Source organism: Tetrao urogallus, assembly GCF_951394365.1.
Source record: "Tetrao urogallus genome assembly, chromosome: 4".
Taxonomy (NCBI): Eukaryota; Metazoa; Chordata; class Aves; order Galliformes; family Phasianidae; genus Tetrao; species Tetrao urogallus.
The window spans coordinates 68,480,974-68,503,357 of NC_136817.1; the positions used below are offsets into that span (position 1 = coordinate 68,480,974).

The following is a 22,384-nucleotide window of genomic DNA, read 5'->3' on the forward strand; positions in this document are numbered from 1 at the left end:
TGCTGTCCTCTATGGGGTGACAGCACCCCTATGAAGCTCCCCACTTGAAGGCAGCAAGGACACCCCCACCCCGTGCCCACTGGGGACAGCCTTGTCCTGCATTAAGGGTGGGATTAAGCATGGCACGAACCCCACAACCCTCAAAGTGTGGCACAAAGGGTCAGGAGACAGTTCCCCACCCCGTGTTTTCTCCCTACACCCCAAAAAGAGGATCCCCACCACCAAGCCCCGAGGCAGTGTGCCGCAGCAATGTGCTGTGGGCTGCTTGGGCTAAAAAAAAAGAAGCCCAGATAAGGGGGGAAATTAAGAAAAAATGAGATTTAAGGATGGAAGCGGTGCAGCAGGGCGGGCGTTCCTGCCATGCAGGCACGTACTGAGTTTGCTGCTTTTGGCACCAGCTGCGTGTCGGTCCCTTAGGACTGTGAGCTGCAGGGGAAAAATGCACCTCTTGGGGTGGGTTTTTTGGTGTTTTTCTTTTTTTTTTTTTTTTGTTCTTTTTTGCACTTTTTCTGCTCCTCTTTGTTTGGGGAGGAACGCATCTCCCATTCCCGAAACCCTTTGCACTGCACGTAGTGGGGTTTTGCTATTCCCGTGATGCCCACTAACAAAGCACAGCCGGACCCCGTGAGCCATTCCCCATTGTGCATATGGGGTTTTGTTGTTCTTTTTTTTTCCCATTCCCCCCCCTCCCACCACCTTTGGCAGGAGCTGTGCATTACATACAGCTCTGGCACGCTCCCCGCCTTTGATCTGGAGCTTCCTGCCTGCACAACGTGTTCAGCAGCACGCGAGCAGGGACGCGGACGGGGCTGTTTGCCTCTCCTCATCTCCCCCCCCCCCCTTTATTTCACCCCATAAATCTTGCAGGAGGTGTACTCTGGCTTCCAGGTGTTGGGACACATTTTGTGGGATGTGGGGTGAAATAATGTAAGGTTTGCATGATGTGCTCGCAATGGGACTGAGGCTCATTCGTGGGCTTTTTTTTTTTTTGCAGGACAGTAAAATGCAAGTTTTTAATACTTCTTCAATATTGGATTCAGTATTGAAAGCTCTATGAGAATCATAGAATCATTGGGGTTGGAAAATACCACTAAGATCATAGGGTCCAACCACTGATCCTTCACTACCATGCCCACTATCCCATGATTAAGGTTGGAGGAGACCTCTAAGATCACCAAGTCCAACTGTTGACCCGTCACCACCATGCCCACTAGTACTTTTCCTTGTGTTTCTCTAATTTATCCCCCTCCCCCATTCGCACATTTGGTTTAATAGTGAAACTGTAGCCTGAGTTTGTAGCAATGCTTTTATTTTTTTATGATGGGTGTAAATAGAGCAGCCTCGAGCAGTGCTGGGTTAGTGGGGCGATGGGCTCTGTTGCTGTGCTCACAGAGGCTCCAGCTGATGCCTCTGCAGTACAGTGCCATCTGTAGCAAAAATTAAACAGATTTGGCCTGGAGCCTGGAAAGACAACAAACTTTTGGCCTCAGATAACTCAGGGAGGAAGGGTATAGTTCCCAGCAAATGGAGAGCTTGGGGGCAAAGTGGAAAGAACTCAAAATGCAGTAATTGGTGTATTTAGAGGGGGGGGGGGGAAAGGGAGGGCGGTGCTGACATCGCCATGGTGTGTGCCTGGTGCATCTTCATAGAACCATATCATCTAATGAGTTGGGTTGGAAGGGACCTTAAACCCATCTGGTCCCAGGGCTTTTAGCAACGATGGATCGAAATTCCCAGCCATCCTGAGGGCTTCTGTGCTTGTGGACCCCCCCCTCTCTGCACCTCTTCGTGGAATCGTTTAGGTTGGATGAAACCTTTGGGATCAGCGAGTCCAAGCCAACCCCACGGCGGCTGTGGTAGAGAGGATGCGCTGCACGGCCCATCCCACTCCCTGCACCACAGGACCTCGGTGGAGCTGCTTGAACATCTGCAGTGGGACAGCAGAAGGCATTGCAACCTCCTCTCCGACCCTGCCCCTCGCCTGCTACCTCAGAGAACCACGTGGCCCATTCCGTGGGTGCACAACAGTGGGCATCCTGCAGCCATCCCAGCGTTGACGTGACCTCAGCATGAGGCTTTTGCACTTGGCTGCTCGGTGGTTCCCATGGAAAGCGTGCGTCAGAGCACAGAGGGCGGGATTTTGGGGAATTCCCCTTGCACTGGGGTGTTTCAGAGCACGGGGGTTCTGTTTATTTTTGTTTCCTGCAATGGCTCATGGAGAAGTCATCGTTTGTTGATGTGTGATAACCTTCCTTTGCTTCCGACGTCCCTGTGCCGTGGCTCAGACTTTGCCTGGGGAGTGACGTGGCGTGCTTTGGCTTGGGAAACTCAAGGCTGGAGGTGATGCTGGGAAAACAGCAGCAAGGATGGGCGCTGAGCAGCTGATGGAGCTGTGGATGGCCCTTGTTTGTTGCAGTGGAGTGGCACCAGGGGGCTTTTAAGGGTCCCTTCCAACTCAAACCATTCTGAGATTCTATGACAGAAAGCAGCAGCACTGGTGTACGGTTGTTGCCTGTTGTTTTACCTGACAGCCATGCTAAAAATTGATTTTTTAACCTGAAAAGTGGGAGCGTGCTAAGCGTCTTCTCCGCATCCAGGGATGTGTGGTACCCAAGTGCTCAGTGGGACTGGAGTCGCATTGTTCTGGTGCTCAGAGCTGCTTTTTCCTCTCCATCACACCTGCAAGTAACTCAGATTTGCGTGTCCTTAAGCCCTCATTAATTCACTGATATCTGCAAGTGGTTGAACCTGAATGCTTCATGAGGATGGATCAACACGGGGTTGTGATACCGGTGCACGTACCCACACCTCACTGTGGCCCAAACCTGGATGCACACCCGGGCAGCGAGAGGTAATGACCTCATGTTGTGCTGGGGAGGGTAGGTTGGATACTAGAAAAAACTTTTCCAAAGAGTGGTAATGCATTGGAACAGGCTGCTCAGGGTGTAGAGGACTCACCTTCCCTGGAGTTGTTCCAGAACCGTGGGGATGTGGCAGTGGAGGACATGGTGAATGGACGTGGTGGGATGGGTGAGGCTGGGCTTGGGGATCTTTGTGCTCTTTTCTGACCTGAGTGATTCATGAAGTGGCCTTGGATGTCTCAGTGCTGCAGCTGACGCCTTGCTCATCCGGCTTAAAGTTTGCTGTCAAAGCACAAGGAGCACACATGGTTTGTTTTGCAGCTTTCGTGCTCCCTGCATCACTGCTTTTGTGAGCGGGACGAGACCGGAGCAAAGGGCTCGTTTGTTTCCATGCTCGCTCCTTCTGCTCTGCGAATGTGGGAAGCAGCCAAGCCCTACTCCGTCTGGTTTTTATTACCGTGGAGGATCAGGCTGCAGGGATCAGGCTGCTTTTAACTCACAAAGCACCCGGCAGGAAACCACGCCAGTTCCCAAGCAGCGAGAGAGAAACTGAAAGCTGTCGGCCAGGAGATCAGCCTTGAGTTTATTTTAGCTGTTTCCCAACACCGGTGCTCCGGCTGCTTGGAAATAGTGGAGTGTTTCACAGCTCCCTGGCTGGGAAGAGCATTTTTTTGGGGAAAAAAAAAAAAAGCCAACAACAAACAGCTGTGGGGCTGGAGCGGAGCAGGGAGGTGGATTTTGACCTATCTGGCAGAATGGAAGGCAAAAGGTAAGAGGGTGGGAATGCAAATATCCCATGCGATGGGGTTTGGGGAGCCCTGGTTCATTCTGGTTGGCGCATTAATCATAGAGTCATTAAGGTTGGAAATGATTAATAAAGTCCACAAGTCCACCCCACCCCACCATGCCCACTGACCATGGCCCTCAGTGCCACATCTCTACTGTTCTTGAGCACCTCCAGAACCAGTGACCACCAGGACAGCCTGTTCCAATGCATTGCCACTCTTTTGGAGAAGAAACGTTTGCTTATATCCAACCTGAAAATGCAAGCGTTGAATATCCAACCATTCAGTGCATCCTGTCACTGGAATGGCTCCTCCTGCTTGAAACAATATCCCGGCGCTGGGTCGGGATCACAGTCAGCTCCTTTCTGCTCGGAGCCAGTTTTGCAAACGAGCAAATATTTCTGCCTGCCTTTAAAGATGCGCTTTTGCCATTGTTCTGCAGAAAGCCCTCAGCTGGGCTGGGCTTCCCCTGGGGCAATTTCCTGGCAGATTGGTTATGAAGGCAGCTGCGTTTTTAGTTTTTCTTTTGTTTCCCTTTTGCGAGCTCAGCTGAGCATGTACACATGGCGTGGAACAAAAGCCGGCCCTGATCTGCGCCGGCGCGCGCCCGGCAGCTGGCATAAAAGAGAGCGTGGTCCGGGCTGAAACTGTGGATGGAATGAGTTAGCTTTCTTCTTTTGGACGGAAATTTGGATGTTTTGTATCTTGTGTCTGTGCGTGCAAACTCGTAATGCTGGTGTGAATCTGTGTGCTCCCACTTTTTTTTTGTTTTTTTGGAGTAATGCTGCAGGGAACTTGCTTTACCAGTGGGGTTGGACTGGATGATCCCAAGGGGTCCCTTCCAACCCCTCCGGTTCTGTCATTCTGTAATTTCCAGACAGATCAGCCCAAAGCTCAGATCTCAGAGAACAGAAGAGGCTGAGTTTATGCAACCCCTCAAAAGTCCATCCCAAAGCAGATGGGACACTGGTACAGCATCCCCCAGATGGGATCCAGCCCCGTGGACATACTGCAAATGCCCCTTACCCTCATCCAAAGGGCTTTCAGCGCGGGCTGTGCTCTGCTTTTGTTGACATCTGGTTGGAAACTTCTTAAATCCTCTGGCGAGGGGGTAATTCTAATCCCTCTCAATGAGATCAGCGGATTAGTGTCTTATAAAATTGGAGGATTAGCTTGAGCCATTTTTTCTTTATTTTTTTTTTTTTTCCCCTTCCTTTCTGTGCAGCATCGGGTCATTGCCGTACCGCTACTAAGAGAGATGAGGGGCTTTGCACTTTAAAAAGCTGAACCAAATTATGCGATTTTTCACAAACCAAAGCATTGGAAAGTATATCTTTAATCCTCGCCCATGGATTTTTGTGCAGTATCAGGGTTTTTTTAGCGCGCTGGCATCGCACTGCGTGAAGTCACTCAGCTGTGGATGGTTTGCAGCCTTTGTGCAGGTAGGCATTGGGCTGAGTTGGAGGGTTTCCTTGAAGGAAATCAGCAAAACTTCTTGGAAGTGGCGTTGCTGATCCTCTGTTGGTTATCACAAAGAGTTCAGGACCCATGGAGAACGTGGCTACGTCAAACTCTGCATCGTGCACTTATTACAACCCATGCCTTCGTCAGCATGCGATCTACAGCAGTTTTCATGATGCACAATGGAGTTTTTGCTCCAACGCTGCTGCACTGCCTACGTTTGCAGGGTTTCCTCGTGTAGCTCTTTCCTCAACCCACAGCAGCTGTGATCTGGGAATGCCTGGCTGCCGCCCAGAGCTTTTAAATCCCTACAAAGGCAAACTCATCGCTTCCACTGCCCTAACGAGGCCATGGTGCTCTCACTGAACTGTGCCAGGAGCCGCCGCGGTGACATTTCAGCAGCCTTCATCCCGTGAATTCAGATGTGACTTAATGCAGCGGCCCCGCAGCGTGGGGAAAGAGCTCCTTTCCTTCCCCTGCAGAATGCAGAACGGCACGGCTGCGTAACCCCATCCTCATCATCTCATCCTGGGGCTTTTTTTTCTTTGCCAAAAATGAGCATTTTGCAAATGCAACTTTACATTTTGCTAAGTTGGGGAAGGCGGAGAGTGGGCTGAGAGAGCTACAGTAACGTTAAGAGTGTGAAGAGCTGGGACCTCACCGTTTGGTTTTAAAGGATGTGCTGGCCATGCAAGACTGCAATTTAATACTTAGATCAACTCAAATTGTCTTTAACTCGTAGTAAAAGCATAAGCAAGGGCTCCTGGGCATCATGTGGTCCCCTGACCTTTAAGGAGATACTCGATGCAGCCCTGTGCTCGTCACTGAAGCAGCTCGTTAGCATCAGTGGTATATTATGCCTTCTAGGAGTTGATTCAGAGTCCAGGAATGCGTGGAGCTCTGACGGCTGTGTTGCATGGCAGGGAGCCTCACTGCTGTCCTTGTCTTGGCAGCCTTGGGAGGGGGGTGGAGAATAGTCAGCAAGCTTTGTTCAACCTACTGCAAAACAAGAGATAATGGCCTGAAGTTGTGCCTGGGGAGGGTCAGGATGGATGTTGGGAAAAGTTTCTTTGTAGGAAGAATGGTCAGGCACTGGCACAGCTGCCCAGGGAGTGGTGGGGTCACCATCCATGGAGGTGGTCAAGAATCGTGGAGATGTGGCACTTGGGGACATGGTCAGTGGGCATGGTGGGATGGGTTGAGGTTGAACTTGGGGATCTTAGAGCTCTTTTTCAACCCTAATGATTCTAAAAGCAACCCAAATGCTAAGCAGTGTTCTCTCAAGCCTTTCTTTGTCAACAGCAGGGCCTTAACATTTGTCTGTACTAATTGAGGGTTAAATTGAGGAGGAGACCGTGTATAAAGCAATTTCTCTGGGTGAAATGAGAAGTTTGGGCAGAAGGTGCTCAAAGTGCTTCTCTGTCACCTCCTGGCTATCAACACCTGTGGACTCTTGGTGTTCTCCATCTCACTGCAGTCACGGAATCATAGAATCACCAAGGTTGGAAAAGACCCCTGAGATCAACCAGCCCAACCATCCACCTGTCTTCAACATGCCCCACTAAACCGTTTCCCTTAGTGCAACATCTAACATTTCTTGAACACCTCCAGATTCCACCACCTCCTTGGGCTGCCCATTCCAGTGCCTGAACACTCTTCTCAGAGAAGTATGCAGAACAGGAGGACAGGGGATTTTCAGTGACCCCAAATGCTTTGCAGAATCCATTAGCAGAGCAGAATGAATGCTGAAAAATTTCCCTAAAACCCAGTAATTTTGTTAAACCAGAGGAAGGGCAGGCCAACTGCACAACTCCTTTTTTTTTCTGTAGATAATAGGAAAAATACCATATGATGGTGACATGGTGACGGTATATATTCCCAGGAGGCTGAGGTTTGGGTTATTTGGGTTTTGCCAAAGAGTTTTTGGTGCTGTCAGCATCTTAACATCCAGCCCTCAGAGAAATATTGAGGCTTTTGGGGCTGCTGTTCCTTAGGGTTTGTTGGTGATTTGGGTTTGGTGTCCGGCTTTTTGCATCAAGCTGCTTGTTCTTGTGACATTTCTTACATTACTTATTATAATACTTATATTACTTATTTATTACTTTCTTATATTTTTGTGAAAATTAAGAGAATGGATCCACTGACAGCATTTTTTTGAGGGCCAAAATCCAGGTTCTGGGCTTGAAGAGAGCAGCAGGCAGTAATGTAAAGGCTTTTTTTTTTCTTTTTTTTCCATTAAAGGGGCTTAGGAAGCAGGGGTGAAAGGATCTCAGGGGGTTATAGAATCCATCTGCTTGTCAGTGTTAAAGAATGGAGAAAGCTGGTTGCTTTTTTGCTTTGCAGAAAGTGATTTGCTTTTGTTTAGCATGGTGAGGTTGTCTCAATCAAAGCCAGATTGTTTTGCTAGTAAGGATATCTTCGGAGCATCTGTTGTCTGCATCCCTCTGCTCTTGTCATCCAGATGTAATTTACAGTCCATACAATCATAGTATGGCTTGGGTTGGAAGGGAACTCAATGATCATCAAGTCTGAACTCCCTGAATGGCTTTGGTTGGAGAGGACCTGAGCGATCATCTAGTTCCATTTTCCATGCGTTTCAACGCTGGGTTTCGGCTGGCGGAGCTTCCAAAAAGCCCATTAATTGGGGAAAACCCAGTAAATCAGGAAATTAGCACCTGAACAAGGGATGGGGCATGGTTCCAGGGTGAGCACCACGAGGGATGCTGCCACAAGGAGACGCAGCGCATCCTTTCCCACCGCATCTTGAGCTCAGCAGGTCGTGACATTGCATCTGGGACAGAGCCACGTGCCAGGTAAATGGGGAAAAAAAACTCCACAGAGCCAAAGGGAGAAAATTCCTCGAGCATTATCTCATCACGGAGCTGCAATTGAACCGTATTTGGACAATCTGTGTGCATCCAGCATCCAGCGTCGGTTTCCCGAATGCAGAGCTCCGGACATACGGATCCTGTGGCCACTTGATGAACTTCCTGTGGCTTTACCAAAACTCACTGCATTGCCTGGAAATTCCAGCAAAACAATTGCCAGAGCAGCCCAACAGCTGGCTGCTTTCCTCCTTCCTGCTGCCGTCATCCAAGGGCAGCACAAACGCTGGGTTAGCCTGGATAAAAAAGCAACAGTGTTTGTTTTGTTTTGTTATTATTATTTATTTTACCTTTTTTTTTTTTGTCTTTTTTTCCTGGAATTTGCAAGATCTGCCTCAGCAACAGCGTGGAGCTGATGTAAGCTCAGCAATGGGAGCTTCTGCTGACCTATTTTCTGCATCTTTCTGCACCAGCAGCACTGAAAACCTTCTCCCATCTAAAGGTGTGCTTTGAAGGTCACAGTGTCTGCTCAACCAGCCGAAAAGCATCCCAGAAACTCACCGAATAGCACAGCACTGCTGGTGAAGCTGCTTTGGTTTTTTTTCTTCCATTTATTATTTGTTTGAAGACTTTCAGACCTTTCTGCTCGCTGATCTCTTCACTGTATTTCCACACTGAGGGGGTTAAATCTCAGCGCTCAGCATCGTCTAACCGAGGAGCAAAGCCAGGGAATTTTGATTCCTGTTCAAAAAGCATCAAATTCTCTCTTGAAGGGAGGGAAATGGGGATCAAAGGTCCGGAACAGCTCCTGCTGGGAGTCCAGTTGGATTTCTTGCTTGTGCGTGCACCAACGACCAGCGTGCAGCCAAAATGGGGAAAATGAACAGCTTTTGTTCCATCTGACAAGAGGTTTTATGGCGTTGGTGACCCAGCTGCAGTCCCACGTTGGGCAGCATCCTCCCGGATGAGCATTGCTGCTGTTTCAGGTTGGAAAGCTTCTCCAAAAGAGTGGTCAAGCACTGGCACAGCTGCCCAGAGAGTGGTGCAGTCACCGTCCCTGGAGGTGTTTAAGAGCACGGGGATGTGGAGCTGAGGGATGTGGTCAGTGGGCACGGTGGGATGGGCTGGGCTTGGGGATCTCTGTGCTCTTTTCCAACATTAATGACTCTGTTGTGGTGGTGGCGATGGCTTGCTGGTTGGGCTAGGTGGTCTTTTCCAGCCTTAATGATTCTAAGGGGATATCAAAGATCATCTTGTTCCAACCAGGGCTATGATGTGGATGAGAGCTTCCCTCCAGCCTGCTGGCTGCACGTCGCTGTCTCCCTGCTGGTGTCAAAGTGCCCAGAAAGGGGAAAGTCTGGAAGTCATCCCACTAAGCACACACAATGAATAACATTTATGTTGTGGATTTATCGCATGGAAGAACACCCTGCTCTGCAGCTGACACCAACCTCGGGAATGTTTTGCATTCATTTTAACTTCCACCCAAGTTAACAGCCGAGCTTTTGGGTCAACCTGTGTGAAACACTTTGTGGATTTGTGCCAATGCCTTTGGAACAGGAGATGTGTGCCTGTTACCCAGCCAACCAGATGTGCTGTTGACCCCAAAACCAGCTCTCCACCTGGGCTAAACTTAATACAATGCTCAATGCTCGCATGGCCCATTTATGCAGTGGTAAAAATTAATAATAATTAAAAAAAAAACAACATCTCCCAGCAGTTCAGTGCAGGCCTGGTCCCCCCTTGCTGCAGTTCCTCAGTGCAGGAAGATAATTGCCAGCCTTGCTCATCGCTTTGAGATCTTCTGATGAAAGCTGCATGTAAGAGGCTGGCTGTGCTTATTCAGCGCATTAAGTGCTTGCTGTTATTATAATAGGGATTAATTTGGCTGCGTGGCTTATTTGGGTTTGCCTTTAACTGCCTGGCTTGTAATCAGAGCAAAGTGAATGCTGCTGGAGCTTCGTTTCCTGACTTCCCTGCTTGTTCACCTGGCATTAACCATCACTGGGGTTTTAATTAACGTGTACAAACCAGCATCTCCTGCTGGGAATTTGGGAATTTCCTACTCCAGACAAGATCCCTCCCCACGGTGAAGTCTCATCCCTATCACAAGGACGCTGAAATCCCTTTAATTTTGTAAGCCATCACGTCTTTCAACAAACATCTTCATGGGAAAATCTGATTTTCCCTCCTTTGGTTTCATCCTGGCCGTTGTATCGGCACTGTGTGGTTTTATGGTTTTGATGGGTTGATGGTGGTCTTTTCCAATAATGTTTCTATGATTCTGTGATTATTATTTTGTCCAGCCCACCCTTGGGTCTCTCATAGGGCATCCCTGGTTTGGGGTTGTTTCACTCTTTTCCCCAGGTTTATCCGTGTGCAGGTCAATATTTCAAGCCAGGAGCATCCAGCATCTTCCTACCCACCGAAGTGGAGCTGACCCAGCCCAGGGGCATTTTCCAGCTCCTGTTTTGCCCCAACGTGGGTGTTGGGGACCCTCAGTTGGGAGAACACAGCATGAAGGCTTTGGTTTTGCCTCAGAAAGCAGCCGTCCTTCCCTATGGCACTTTTTATTTCTCTTGGCTACGCTCTTGTAAAGCTGGAGCAGATTAAAATACGGTTCCTCCCCTACCACGCTCCCAACAAAAAAGCAAAACAAAACAAAAAGAAAACCAAAAGCTTGGCTCCTCAAAATCATCCGATTTCAGTCCTTTTTAAGTTAACAGTTTCCTGGATCCCTGCACAGGATTTTTTAGCTTCTAACCTCATTTGGTTGCAGGACCAATGTAGAGGATGAACCTGTTGCATGTTCCTTGTGTGCCTAGGGACTGTCCAAAGGAGAATGAGCCCCTGTAGGAGATGATGGCCACTTTGGGGGCATCCCTTTGGGGCAAAATGCTGATAACACTAGAAAGATGGAGCTCTCATTGTAGAGATCTTTGAAGGGCTCGCTTGTTTTCCTATGGCTTTGGGCCAGCTGCAGTGATTTGAGGCCCTGGAGCTTGTCCAGAGAAGGGTAACAGAGCTGTGAAGGGACTGGATCTCAAGTCTTAGGGAAGACAGCCAAGGAACTGGGATGGGTCAGTCTGGAGGAGAGAAGGCTCCAGGGAGACCTTATGGCTCTGTACAAGACCCTGAAAGGAGGTTGTGGTCAAGTGTGGGTCGGCCTCTTCTCCCATGTAACAGTGATGAGAGGTGTTGGCCTCACGTTGTGCCAGGGAAGGTTCAGGTTGGATATCAGTGGTGATGCATCTGCACAGCTGCCCAAAGAAGTGGTGGAGTCATCGTCCCTGGAGGTGCTCCAGAACGGTGGAGATGTGGCACTCAGAGACGTGGCCAATGGCCATGGTGTGAGTGGGTTGGATTTGGGGATCTTGGAACCCTTTCCCAACCTCAGTGATTCTGTGATTCTATGGTTCTGTTTCTATTCTGTTTGAGCAAAGCCATGGAAGTTCAGGGTCTAGATGAGATTGCCCTAAATGCCCAAACACCACTACTTTGTTCTCAGTTCACCATCAGCACTGCCTGTAGCCCTCAGTCTGATTAGGAGGAGTGTTACAAGGAGTTTAAAACAGAATCAGTCCTGTGCTGGTTGGTTGCACTGTTTCTTCTTGGAGATCTCTGCTTGGTTTGAGTGCTTGGCTCAGTATTGAATTGTTTTGTGGATAGGGCTCAGTGCAGCGTCCCAGTAGCACCATCTTCAGCTGCTTGTCTTCCTTCAGCCTTCAGTAAACCATCCTGCTTATTCTCCCAGCCTGTATTCTCATAGATGATTTACAGTCCTCAAACCATAAGAACACACTTTGCTTACATGCAATCACTGACCGGAGTGGATTCCAGAGCAGTAGCTGGAGTAGAAGAGTTGCTCCCAGGGTGCACTGTGGTGTTTGCATCCTCTTTTAATCCCCTTAACACTCTCACCCTACAGAAACAACTCAGTTCTTCGAGGCAAGTGCCACAGCTGCAGAGTCTCCTGTGCATTCTGGTGATGGGGGCAGGATCCATCCATGCTGATCAACTTGGTTGAGTTGAGTTGTGCTAGTGGTAGGATGGAGCTCCTGTTGTAGGGACTTTTGTAGGGCTTTGGTTGAGTTTGGGTTAAACTCTGTGTATATAGGTGCTGCTTTGCTGTGGAGCTGTGCCAGCAGCACTCGATGGTATGGGTAATTTCTGAGAGTTCCCCTTTCTTCTGAATGCTGAATTCATCCCTTCTGGGAGTCCCTGTTCACTGCAGGTGAGTTGGACTACATGACCTTTAAAGGTCCCTTCCAACTCATATGATTCTGTGATGAATCCAGGCCATCCATCCAGGCTGGATGTGGCTCTGGGCAGCCTGGTCTGGTGGTTGGTGATCCTGCCTGTGCCAGGGGGGTTGAAACTGGATGATCATTATGGCCTTTTCAACCCAAGCCATTCTTTGATTCTGTGATGACTCCAGCAACCTGCAGCTCAGATCTGGTGCTTTTCAGCTTTCATTCCCCAGGGTATCCTTACCCAGATCCCATGCTTTTGCCCCATCCTCACTTCCTCCCCAAAACCCACATCCACACACAGCTGAAAACTCCCTGCTTTGGGGGAATTTTGTTGTTCCTCAGGGCATTTAATCTGCAAAACAGGCTGCAGGTGGTTTCCCCGTGTGTTGTGAAGCTGGCACTGCCCACCTCCCGTGGGCATTAACTGATGAAAGGAAAACCAGATAGGCTTTGTGACTTCCTCCTTGAAGCTGCGGGTGGGGAACTTTGTGTCTGGCCAGAGGTGTTTGTGGATATTCAAGGGTGAACGGTTCTGCGCTGAAGATTTGACAGCAAAGCAAAGTCATTGGGCTGCTCTTCCACCCGGCTCCAGGATGAATTTGATTGAAAAAGGGACACTGGGGGTGTGCTGAACTTGCCTCCAATCCATCATCCCACAGGAGCAGGGATGGGGCTTGCGCTGATGCTGGAGGTCACTTGTTGGTGTGCGTACTCTGCAAGGGAATTTCTGCAAAGTGAGGGATTGGCCTTGGAAGCCACCAGAGGGGAGGGGAAGGAGAACTTTCCTAAGGGCCTCCCATGCTGCTGACCCTGCAGACAGAGCCTCACGTCCTTCTGTTTTCTCCCTTTCCTCGCAGCCTACCCATGAGCTCGGATTTCCAGCATTACAGTTTCAGGATGCCGAACATCGGGTTCCAGAACCTGCCTCTCAACATATATATCGTGGTTTTTGGCACGGCCATCTTCGTCTTCATCCTCAGTTTACTGTTCTGTTGCTACTTGATCAGGTAAGAGAGCTGCCCTGGCTTTCTGCAGGAGGTGACCTCCTTCAGGTGAGGACATCCCACAAAGGGTTCTGTGCACAAACTGTTCCTGTTATCCAGCATAGAATCAAAATGTCTTAGGTTGGAAAGGACCTTAAAGATCACTGAGTTCCAGCCTGTGGACTTAGGCTGCTCATGCAACCTTCAGGAAACGTGTGTGGTAGGCTTCAGTCTGGGTGCAGAAGTAGGATGAGAGGTGATGGACTTGAAGTTGCAGCAGGAGAGGTTCAGGTTGGATGTTAAGAAATATTTTCTCTCCAAAGGAGTGGTCAGACAGTGGAGAGGGCTGTCCAGGAGGACGGTGGAGTCCCCCATCCGTGGATGTGTTCAGACACCATGGAGATGTGGCACTCTGAGAGACAGTGGGCACAGTAGGGATGGGTTGGGGTTGGACTTGGGGCTCTTGGAGCTCTTTTCCAACCGTGATTCTGTAATTCTATGGAAGTACTCACCCACACTGGGAGAAATCGATGCGTTGGTCAGGAAGCGACGGCGTCACCTTTGTGCAGGGAGCTTCATCCTCTTGTGTGGCGACAGCTTGATGTGACCCATGAGATAGTTTGTATTTCCCATTCTAAGCAAAGAACGTGCTCAGCACTCTGCGTCACGGCGTTCAGATTCAGAGCAGCGCCATCCATTGCATCTCAGAGTGAACAGTTCCACAGGCAGTAAAAACAGCAGATAAGTATTTTGGGGAACTCCTACATGGGCATGAAGCGTGGTTAGCCAGGTGGCCTTCTCCAAAAGCTGTGTTTTATGGCTCCTGCTTTCTGCTTAGTGTTTCAACACGTCTCCCTCTTTAATGAGTAACTTATGTACTGTGCACTTAAGAAATGTTTAATACCTGCTCCGTTCGTTACTGTACACAAATTGCTCATTGAACAAAGCCGTTTGGAGATTAATGATGCAGGGGTGATTTGTTGACCTGAGCGATGGGGAAAAGGAAGGGAGATGGTTGTTCCTATTTGGGGTGTGCTTTAATTATTTTACAGGCTGCTGGGGAGGGAATTAAGCCACTAATTGAGAAGCGAAATCCCTTTTGCTGGAGGGAAAATGGAAGGCAGGTGGGGGAAGATTGGGAATCGAGGCAAATTTGGTGATGTGCAAATGGTGCTCAGAAGGCTGAAGGCTGTATTTTCCCCAAGTAGAGTGGAATCTATATGGCTTCCCTGCAGAACTAAGAGTTGTCTGGACTTTCAGAGTGTTTTCGTGGGCACTGGGTCTTGCTGGGTGTGTTCTGCCCCGAAGAAGAAACAACAAGTAGTAATGTCTGAGAGACCAAGCCAGAAAATCTTTAAATTTAGAAGTTGGAGGCGTGTTGTAAGAGAGAGGGTGAGTAACCACAGGGAGAAGCCAGCGAGGGAAGTGGTGAGTTCTGTCTCTTGCTGTCTTTAAAGGAAGACAGAGTGCCCTCCTGGAAGAGGCGTCTTGGCTCCCACTCCCAGAAGTAACGAAGTGCTGTTTAACAACCCATGATAGACAGGAGGCTGGATTAGATCACCTCATGATCCCTTTATAGCCCTTAACTGTTGCGAGTCGGTGAATCAAACCAGCAGCACCAGCAGCTCTGGGGTTGGAAGTCCTGCATGCCCAAAGCAGCCCCGTGCCCTGGATTTGGGCTGTGCTGTTGTTCCCCTGCAGCACTAACCACCTCCTTTGGATTTGCCACAGAGCTGAGCTCCCACATCTCAGCTTGGGTGAGGTTTTTTAAGCTTGAGGGTCAGCTTGTAGCTGGGCGGTGGGTAAGGACTATGCACAGAGCACCCCAAGTGATTGCTTTTGGTTGGGTCAACCTCAGTGCTCCACTGCCGTGGTGGTGAATGGCGGAGCACTGCTGGAGCCTGGCTGCATAGCAAGCAAATACCCAGAGCTCTGCAGGATTCCATAGGAGGATTGGATATATGAAGCAAGATATTGAACTCAAGTTGGATTTCTCCCCCTCCTGAACCAGCTGCTAAAGCCTCCTGGATTACTGCACGCATTCCTGACCCCTTCTACATGGCTTTAACATGGGGTCACAGCTGGAGGCTGCAAAAGGTGAGGTGTTAATTTAATAGTGGGTCAACCACGTCCTCCCAGAGAAGCAGAGCATTGAGTGCACACAGTGCATCCTCTCCCTCCTGGTCTGCAACTCGCACATCTGCAAGAGCTGGGCTAACAGCAAGCAGATCTCGTGGGATTTGAGATGGTAGGGATTTAATGGGGCTGGGTGTGAGCTCCAGCCAAAAGTAAGGAGAGGAGGATTGCTGCAGAGCTCTGCTGCACAGCATGCGTCCCTCCCCCCTGGCAGCCGCCTTCAGACGAGAAATAGGGAAAAGGAAATGAAACTTTGCTGGAGCTGTCTGTGTCTGCTCTCTGCTGCTGCTTTCGGAGGATAAGGCTGCAAGAAGGTATAGGCTGGGATCTGTGGGCTGAGGTCAACTGGATGGGCTTCAGCAAGACCAAGCGCTCGGGAGGCTGCACCTCAAATGCTGCATTCAGTGTTGGGTCCCTCTCTAAGGGAAGGACATTGAGGTTCATGATTGTGTCCAGAGAAAGGCAACAGAGCTGCAAGGGGATCTGGAACACAAGTCTTCTTTTGTCTCCTGAAGAGTGGTGAGTCATACAGTCTCAGAATCACAGAATGGCCTGGTTTGAAAGGGACCACAGTGATCATCCAGTTTCAACCCCCTGCTATGTGCAGGGTCGCCAACCATCAGACCAGGCTGAGGTATTGGCACAGCTGCCCAGGGAGGTGGTGGAGTCACCATCCCTGGAGGTATTCCAGAACTGTGGAGATGTTGCACTTGGGGACATGGTGGAGATGGTTTGGGCTTGGGGATCTTAGAGCTCTTTTCCATCCTTCATTATTCTGTGAAGGGGATAGACCCTGTAGCAGGGTCTGTTGTGATAGGAGTTGGGGAAATGGTTTCAAACTAACAGAAGGGAGATTTAGACTGGGTTTAAGGAAACCCTTTTTCGCAGTGAGGGTGGTGAGGAGCTGGCACAGGTTGCTCAAGAGAGGCAGTGAGTGTCCCATCCCTAGGGACATTCAGGTCAGGCTGGATGGGGCTCTGAGCACCTGATGGAGCTGTGGGTGTCCCTGTTCGCTGCAGGGAGTGGGACCAGATGGCTTTAAAGATCTCTTCCAACTCGAATGATTCTACGATTCTATGATTTCCTCTGTGTTTTGATCTGTTGCCATGTATTTGTGGCAGATGTGTGGGTAGCAGCAGTGGCTGGAATTCCTGCAGGGTCACAGCTCCTGGCACGGGGTGGATGCTCACCACAACCTGGGGGCTCACATTACAGCAGTTGTGTGGGGTGGGATGGACCCATCTGGCCCAGGATCCTCTCTCTGATCCTCTCTCAAAGCCACGTTCTCAGCGTGTGGATGCCTCCCCCAGAGCTCTCCCTGCTCCACGCACCTTGCACGCTTGACTGTTCATACTGCTCATGTGCTCATGCTGTTCTCAAGAGGTTTTTAAGCAAAGTTATTGCATGCAAACCTTCCCACATAGCACCCGCACTCATCTGGCAGCACTGAGCTGCTTTTCCCCCTTGTCGGCTGTCTCCAGCAGCAGATTTCCCTTTCCCTGTCTGTATTCCATAAGCAGTTTCCCAGCCTCAGGGCTCCTTGTGAACAGAGCTGGTTCCATGCCACTTGCTCCCCTCTTTGCACATTGTTGCCAGGCCCATCCTTCCCATTCCAAGGGATTTACCCTTGGCTTTTAGGTCACCCAATTTCTGAGAAGCACCTTCAGAGAAGGCATCTGAGCTCCAAACCGGGGCTCCAGAGCTGCCTTCCTGCATCCCTAACCAACCTCTGCTGCATTAAAGTGCTTTTTTTTTTTTTTTGGTTGTGTTTTTAATTCCAGCATTTTTCTAGAGGGATCTTTGCATGCTAATAGGATGGAGATATATATTTTTACATCATTTTTACATCTTGATGTTTGCATGGAAAATCGTGGAGTTCAGAAAAGGGAAATTGTGGGAGGTCCTGTGCTGACAGCTGGATGGAGATGTCATGTTTCCAGCTATGTACAAAATCCCAGCCCAGACTCTTGAAACGAGTGCACCATTTCAGGAAAGAAAGAAATGATTCTGTAGGAGAGGGAGGGAAATGGAAGGGGGTGTTGGGTTGTTGTGGTGATCCTCATTTTCACTTTTCTCTCTGTTTTAATTCCAGGCTCAGACATCAAGCACACAAAGAGCTTTACGCCTACAAACAGGTGAGGTGATGACCAGTCTCCTCCCTTGTCCTCCCTTGTCCTCCCTTGTCCTCCCTTGTCCTCCCTTGTCCTCCCTTGTCCTCCCTTGTCCTCCCTTGTCCTCCCTTCTTCTCCCTTGTCCTCCCTTGTCCTCCCTTGTCCTCCCTTGTCCTCCCTTCTTCTCCCTTCTTCTCCCTTCTTCTCCCTTCTTCTCCCTTCTTCTCCCTTCTTCTCCCTTCTTCTCCCTTCTTCTCCCTTCTTCTCCCTTCTTCTCCCTTCTTCTCCCTTCTTCTCTCTTCTCTCCCCTTCTTCCCTTCTCCTCCGTTCTTTTTTCTCACTTCTTCTTCCTCCTTCTTCTTCCTTCTCCCTTCTCCCTTCTAGATTGCCTGACAACCAAATCCACATAAAGGCTGTGAGTTCCTTGGTGTTAACACCTTTAGGTTGTGCTTTCAATCCCATTGGGAGGTTCTTTCCTGTTTCTTTCTGTTAATGGAACCAACTCACCTGGTTTGAAAGATCTTCAGGGTCACCAAGTCCAGCCCACCTGCTGAGTGCCACCACTGCACCACATCCCTGTGCTCCTCACTCCCCAAACATCATGCTGCTGATGCTCTGATTTGGGATTTTCCTGCCAGCTGGGCACCCCATGAGCATCCTGAGCTGCCTGTGGTTGCCTTCAGGTGTTGGCCCTTCAGGGGCAGGTCTTGGTGCCATCAGTTGGATGCAGCCCAGGGTTGAGCCCAGAGGCAACAGGAGGGCACAGCAGGAAAACAAAATAATAGGAATACAGGTATTTTAAAACAGTCTAAAATAAGAGTTAAGTCCCAGGAGCGTGGCTGCAAGATCCCCATACGGTGGGGACATTTCCCACCTTGGAGCCCCCTGGAGACCTCAGGGCTTTCCAAACCTTTTGAGAACAGTAACAGCATCACAGCTGGAGGTCAGAGCAGCCACAGCTCTCCTGGGCAGCACATCTCCAGCTCTTGCGTGCAGCCACCCACACAGAGGTGAAAATAAACACAGGTTCCCACTGATGCATCCTGTTTTCTTTAGGGTTTGTGTCATTTTTCTGCCTCCATCATTCAAGCAGGAAACCTACTTGACATGGGATTGGGCTGATCTGGTGTTGTGTACGGTGTTACAATGTGGGGAACCCCCTGGGGAAGGGGTGGAAGTGAAGCTGTACACCACAGCTCGTTCCCCCTGTGCCAGCCCAGGAGGTCTGAGTGCAAGAGGAGACCTCCTGGGTTGTGTCCTCTGATCATTTTGTTTGTTTCTTTTGTGCTTTTTGGGTCATTTTTGTGCTCATCCTGTCCTTGCACTGGGTTGAGAACCATCTGTAGGTGGTTTCTGGCTCCTCTGGGGTGTTAAATGGGATCACTACAGCTGTTACAGCACCAGAGTGCTCATGGTTGTGTATTTACAATGACAATCATTGCTGATAATATCCAGCAGAAGTCATGGTTTGGTATGCTTTTAGATTTTAGGCTACTTCTATGCTCTTTCTGCTGTTGTGCTGTAGAAGACCTCACCCTATACCCAGATCTGTGTACGGAGCTTTGCACTGCACACAGCTGGGGAGAGGCTGGGACTGAAAGCAGAGGATTTTCATTACAATCAGTGCAGTGGAAAGGGAAAATGTAATAGAAATGGGTTGCAAAACGTGACTTACGGAGATCTGAGATGCTGGAAACGCGTGTTCAAAGCAGCATCCTGACCCCATCTCTGCCTTGCAGGTAATACTGAAGGAGAAGGTGAAGGAGTTGAACCTACACGAGGTGAGTCCGTGTGTGGGTTTGCTTCCAGGGGGGGAGTTCATGGCATCCAGACCTTGCGTGGTCCTCACTGCACAACCCTCGAGCAAATTGATGGGATTTTGCTCTGCAAGTGAAACTTTGGGCTCTGGGAAGTTTCCCCAGCAATTAGAAGGCAGATTAAGCCTAAATTGAGCTTTAAACTTCCTTTTATCGCTGTTTAATGACCTCTGGAGCTGCAGGACTTACCACCCCCAGGCTCACAACCCGGGGCTGCACAGAGCTGTGCTAAGCCATGCTCTGTCACACTGCCAAGCCAACCCACAAGGCAAAGGGCCCTTTTTTTTTCTTTCCATGACCAAAAGCAATGGGATGAGACAGAGATTTTTGGGGAGCGTTGCCTCGGTTTTGCCAATCTGCGTATTTTTGGCTCGCAGAGCCGCTGACTTTGTGTGACTTGCTTTCAGATCTGTGCCGTTTGCTTGGAGGAATTCAAGCCCAAGGACGAGCTGGGGATCTGCCCGTGCAAACATGCCTTCCACAGAAAGTGAGTGCAGCAGGCCTGGAGCTGTTATTTACAGCATCACAGAGTGCGAGGGTCAGAAGGGAGCTCAGGAGATCCCCTATTGCTAAGATTCCCTCTCAGCGTTCTGTTCCCCTGGTGAACAGCCCCAGGGCTCTCAGCGTTTCCTCCTAAGGAAGATGCTTTGGGTCCCCGTTGCATCTGTGGCCTTCTGCTGGCTTCTCCCAGCAGTTCCCTGTCTGCCTGGAATCGGGCAGCCCAGCACCGAGTGCGGTGCTCCAGGTGGAAAATCCCATTATCGGCTACCTTGGAGCATTTGGAGCAAAAAAAAAGAGCTGGTTTCTGTGTATTTATTTGCATTTCATAAGGTTGGATGTGGCTCTGAGCAGCCTGCTGTGGTGGTTGGAGACCCTGCACATAGCAGGGGGGTTGAAAGCAGATGATCATTGTGGTCCTTTTCAACCCAGGCCATTTCTGTGATTTATTGAGTCGTAGGATCATTAGGCTGGGAAAGACCTCAAAAACCACCAAATACAGAGCAAATATATACATTATCACAGAACCACAAGGGGTCAGAGTGGACTTCTGGAGATCATCCAATCCGACCCTCGTGCTATATGTTATTATAAGCAATTATGCTCTTGATTTATGTCATATAGTTGTTCTACATGATGCATTTATGTATATATTTTACATATAATGGTACTTAAATGATGAATTAAGAACGTACCGTGAACAACGCTGCAAGGAGGGGGATGAAAATGGACCAGACCTGGCACGTGGCTGTGCCAGAAAGGTGCTGCTTTGGGATCCTTATGACCTGTCTGTGCTTTTTTCCCCCCCAGGTGCCTCATCAAATGGCTGGAGGTGCGCAAGGTCTGCCCGCTCTGCAACATGCCGGTGCTGCAGCTGGCACAGCTACACAGCAAGCAGGACCCAGGCCCTCCTCAGGGTCCCCTACCTGGAGCAGAGAACATCGTATAGCTCTGCATCAGCACGGACTGCCCCGGGGCTGCTGGGGGGTACCTGGAGACGACCAAAGCACTACGGCACCAGCAAAGGAGCCAAGCTGGGGACGGGAGGATGGAGAGCTGAGAGCACTTTAGGGAAGTAGCATCCCTGCGCCCCAAAACGGTGCTTGGCCTCGGAATGGGGTTTTCCTCAGCGGGAACATGGAGCTCAGTGACTGTCGGGAAGCCTCAGCATGATGCCTTGGGATGGAGCTGTGCCTGAATGCACTCATCCCCCTCTGAGCATCACCCAGGAGAGCCGGTGTCCGTCCCGCGCGGTGCTGTGGGCTCAGTGCCATCCAAGGGGGGAATTTTTCACCCCCGATTGCCATCCCTACTGAGGATTGCAGTTTCTCCTCTCAAAGGGCCGCCCAGGGTTTGGGGCCGGGTGCTTTTTGGGGTGGCTTCCCCCCCCCCCCGCTCAGTGCCACGGGCTACCTCAGGGCTCCCTTCATCCCCGCCATGGGGCAGAGCATCTCCCATTGGTGCAACCACCTGGCATCACAGCAAGGTGGGGGCAAACCCTGCCCTTTGGGTTCACGTTGAGCCTGGCTCTTTAGGTTTCCAAGCACGGATGGCTCAGCATCACCCAAACTCCCTCCCCAACCCTCCCCGAGTGCCAAAGCTGCTGGGGGCTGCACCACCCCCTCCTCTCCTTTCACCCCATGGGGCAAATTCAGCCCTTTTCCAGGCATCGTTCCCCCCCCCCCCAACCCCACAGCTCTTTATGGGGGGGGGGGGGGGTCCCAGTTTTACCCCACGGCGGGGCTGGGTGGGCTCTGGGGGGGTCCCTCCTGTACAGACCCTGCGACTCCCAAGCCTGTTTATGGAGCGTGGAGCCTCATAGACGTGTTTGTACACTACAAATTCTGCAGCAGAATATTTTTTTAAAAACGTTTGCTGTTTTTTTTTTTTTTGGAGGGGGGAGGGAGGTGTTGTTTTTTTTTGTTGTTGTTTTTGGGGGCTTTTTTTTTTTTTTTGTAAGCTCTATTTTTGTATATTTAATTGCTATTTCAAGATTCTAACGCGTCTTGTTTTGCTAATCACACTATTCTTAAGGAAAAAGAAAAAAAAGAAAAGCAGAGGAGGAGGTTTGCATGTGATTTGACTTGAAATGTAAATAAAGGCAGGTTTTGGATGCAGGGTGTGTTTGAAGGGGGGACCGTGGCCACGGGGAAAGGATCCCATCCCCAACACCTCGCTCTGTGCTGTGTCTGCACGGCCTGCATCTCCCAGCACAGCTTCAGGGTCTCATCTAAGACAGAGCACAGCTGAATGTATCATTTCAGACCCAAAGGAGAGGCACAGCAAAGGAGAGCACCAAGCAAGGAGTTTACAAATGGGATGCACTCAGCTTTTCTGGTTGTAAATATTATCCATTATCAGCATCTCTGTTGTTCTGATCATTTATTGAGGAAGCAGCATGCTACTTCCAAATCCGTGTCCTGAGAGCAGAGCATCCTCAGAGGTTGCAAAGTGCACAGCCTAATTCAGGCTGTGTGCAAGGAGGAAACACAAGAAAGAACAACTGCTATGTATATGGGAAGGGCAGCTTCACCCTCCAAACTACTTTAGTGTATAAGCACTGAATGAAGCATTACAGAACAAATCCCAAATACATGACTGAAAGAAACAGTAAACTCTTTGGTATCGTTATATGCTGATAGCATGACTGTGTC

General features: G+C 49.8%; 1 protein-coding gene across 1 annotated transcript; it reads left to right on the forward strand.

The window, feature by feature from the left end:
• Positions 1-9,599: 9,599 nt before the first annotated feature.
• RNF24 (ring finger protein 24) lies at positions 9,600-20,679 on the forward strand (the record flags this gene model as incomplete). The annotated part of the gene is made up of 6 exons (XM_079534306.1): positions 9,600-9,701; positions 13,043-13,192; positions 17,397-17,439; positions 19,155-19,196; positions 19,640-19,719; positions 20,541-20,679. The coding sequence occupies exons 2-6, from the start codon at positions 13,050-13,052 to the stop codon at positions 20,677-20,679; spliced, it is 447 nt and encodes a 148-aa protein (XP_079390432.1). The 5' UTR covers positions 9,600-9,701; positions 13,043-13,049.
• Between the last annotated feature and the right edge of the window lie 1,705 nt (positions 20,680-22,384).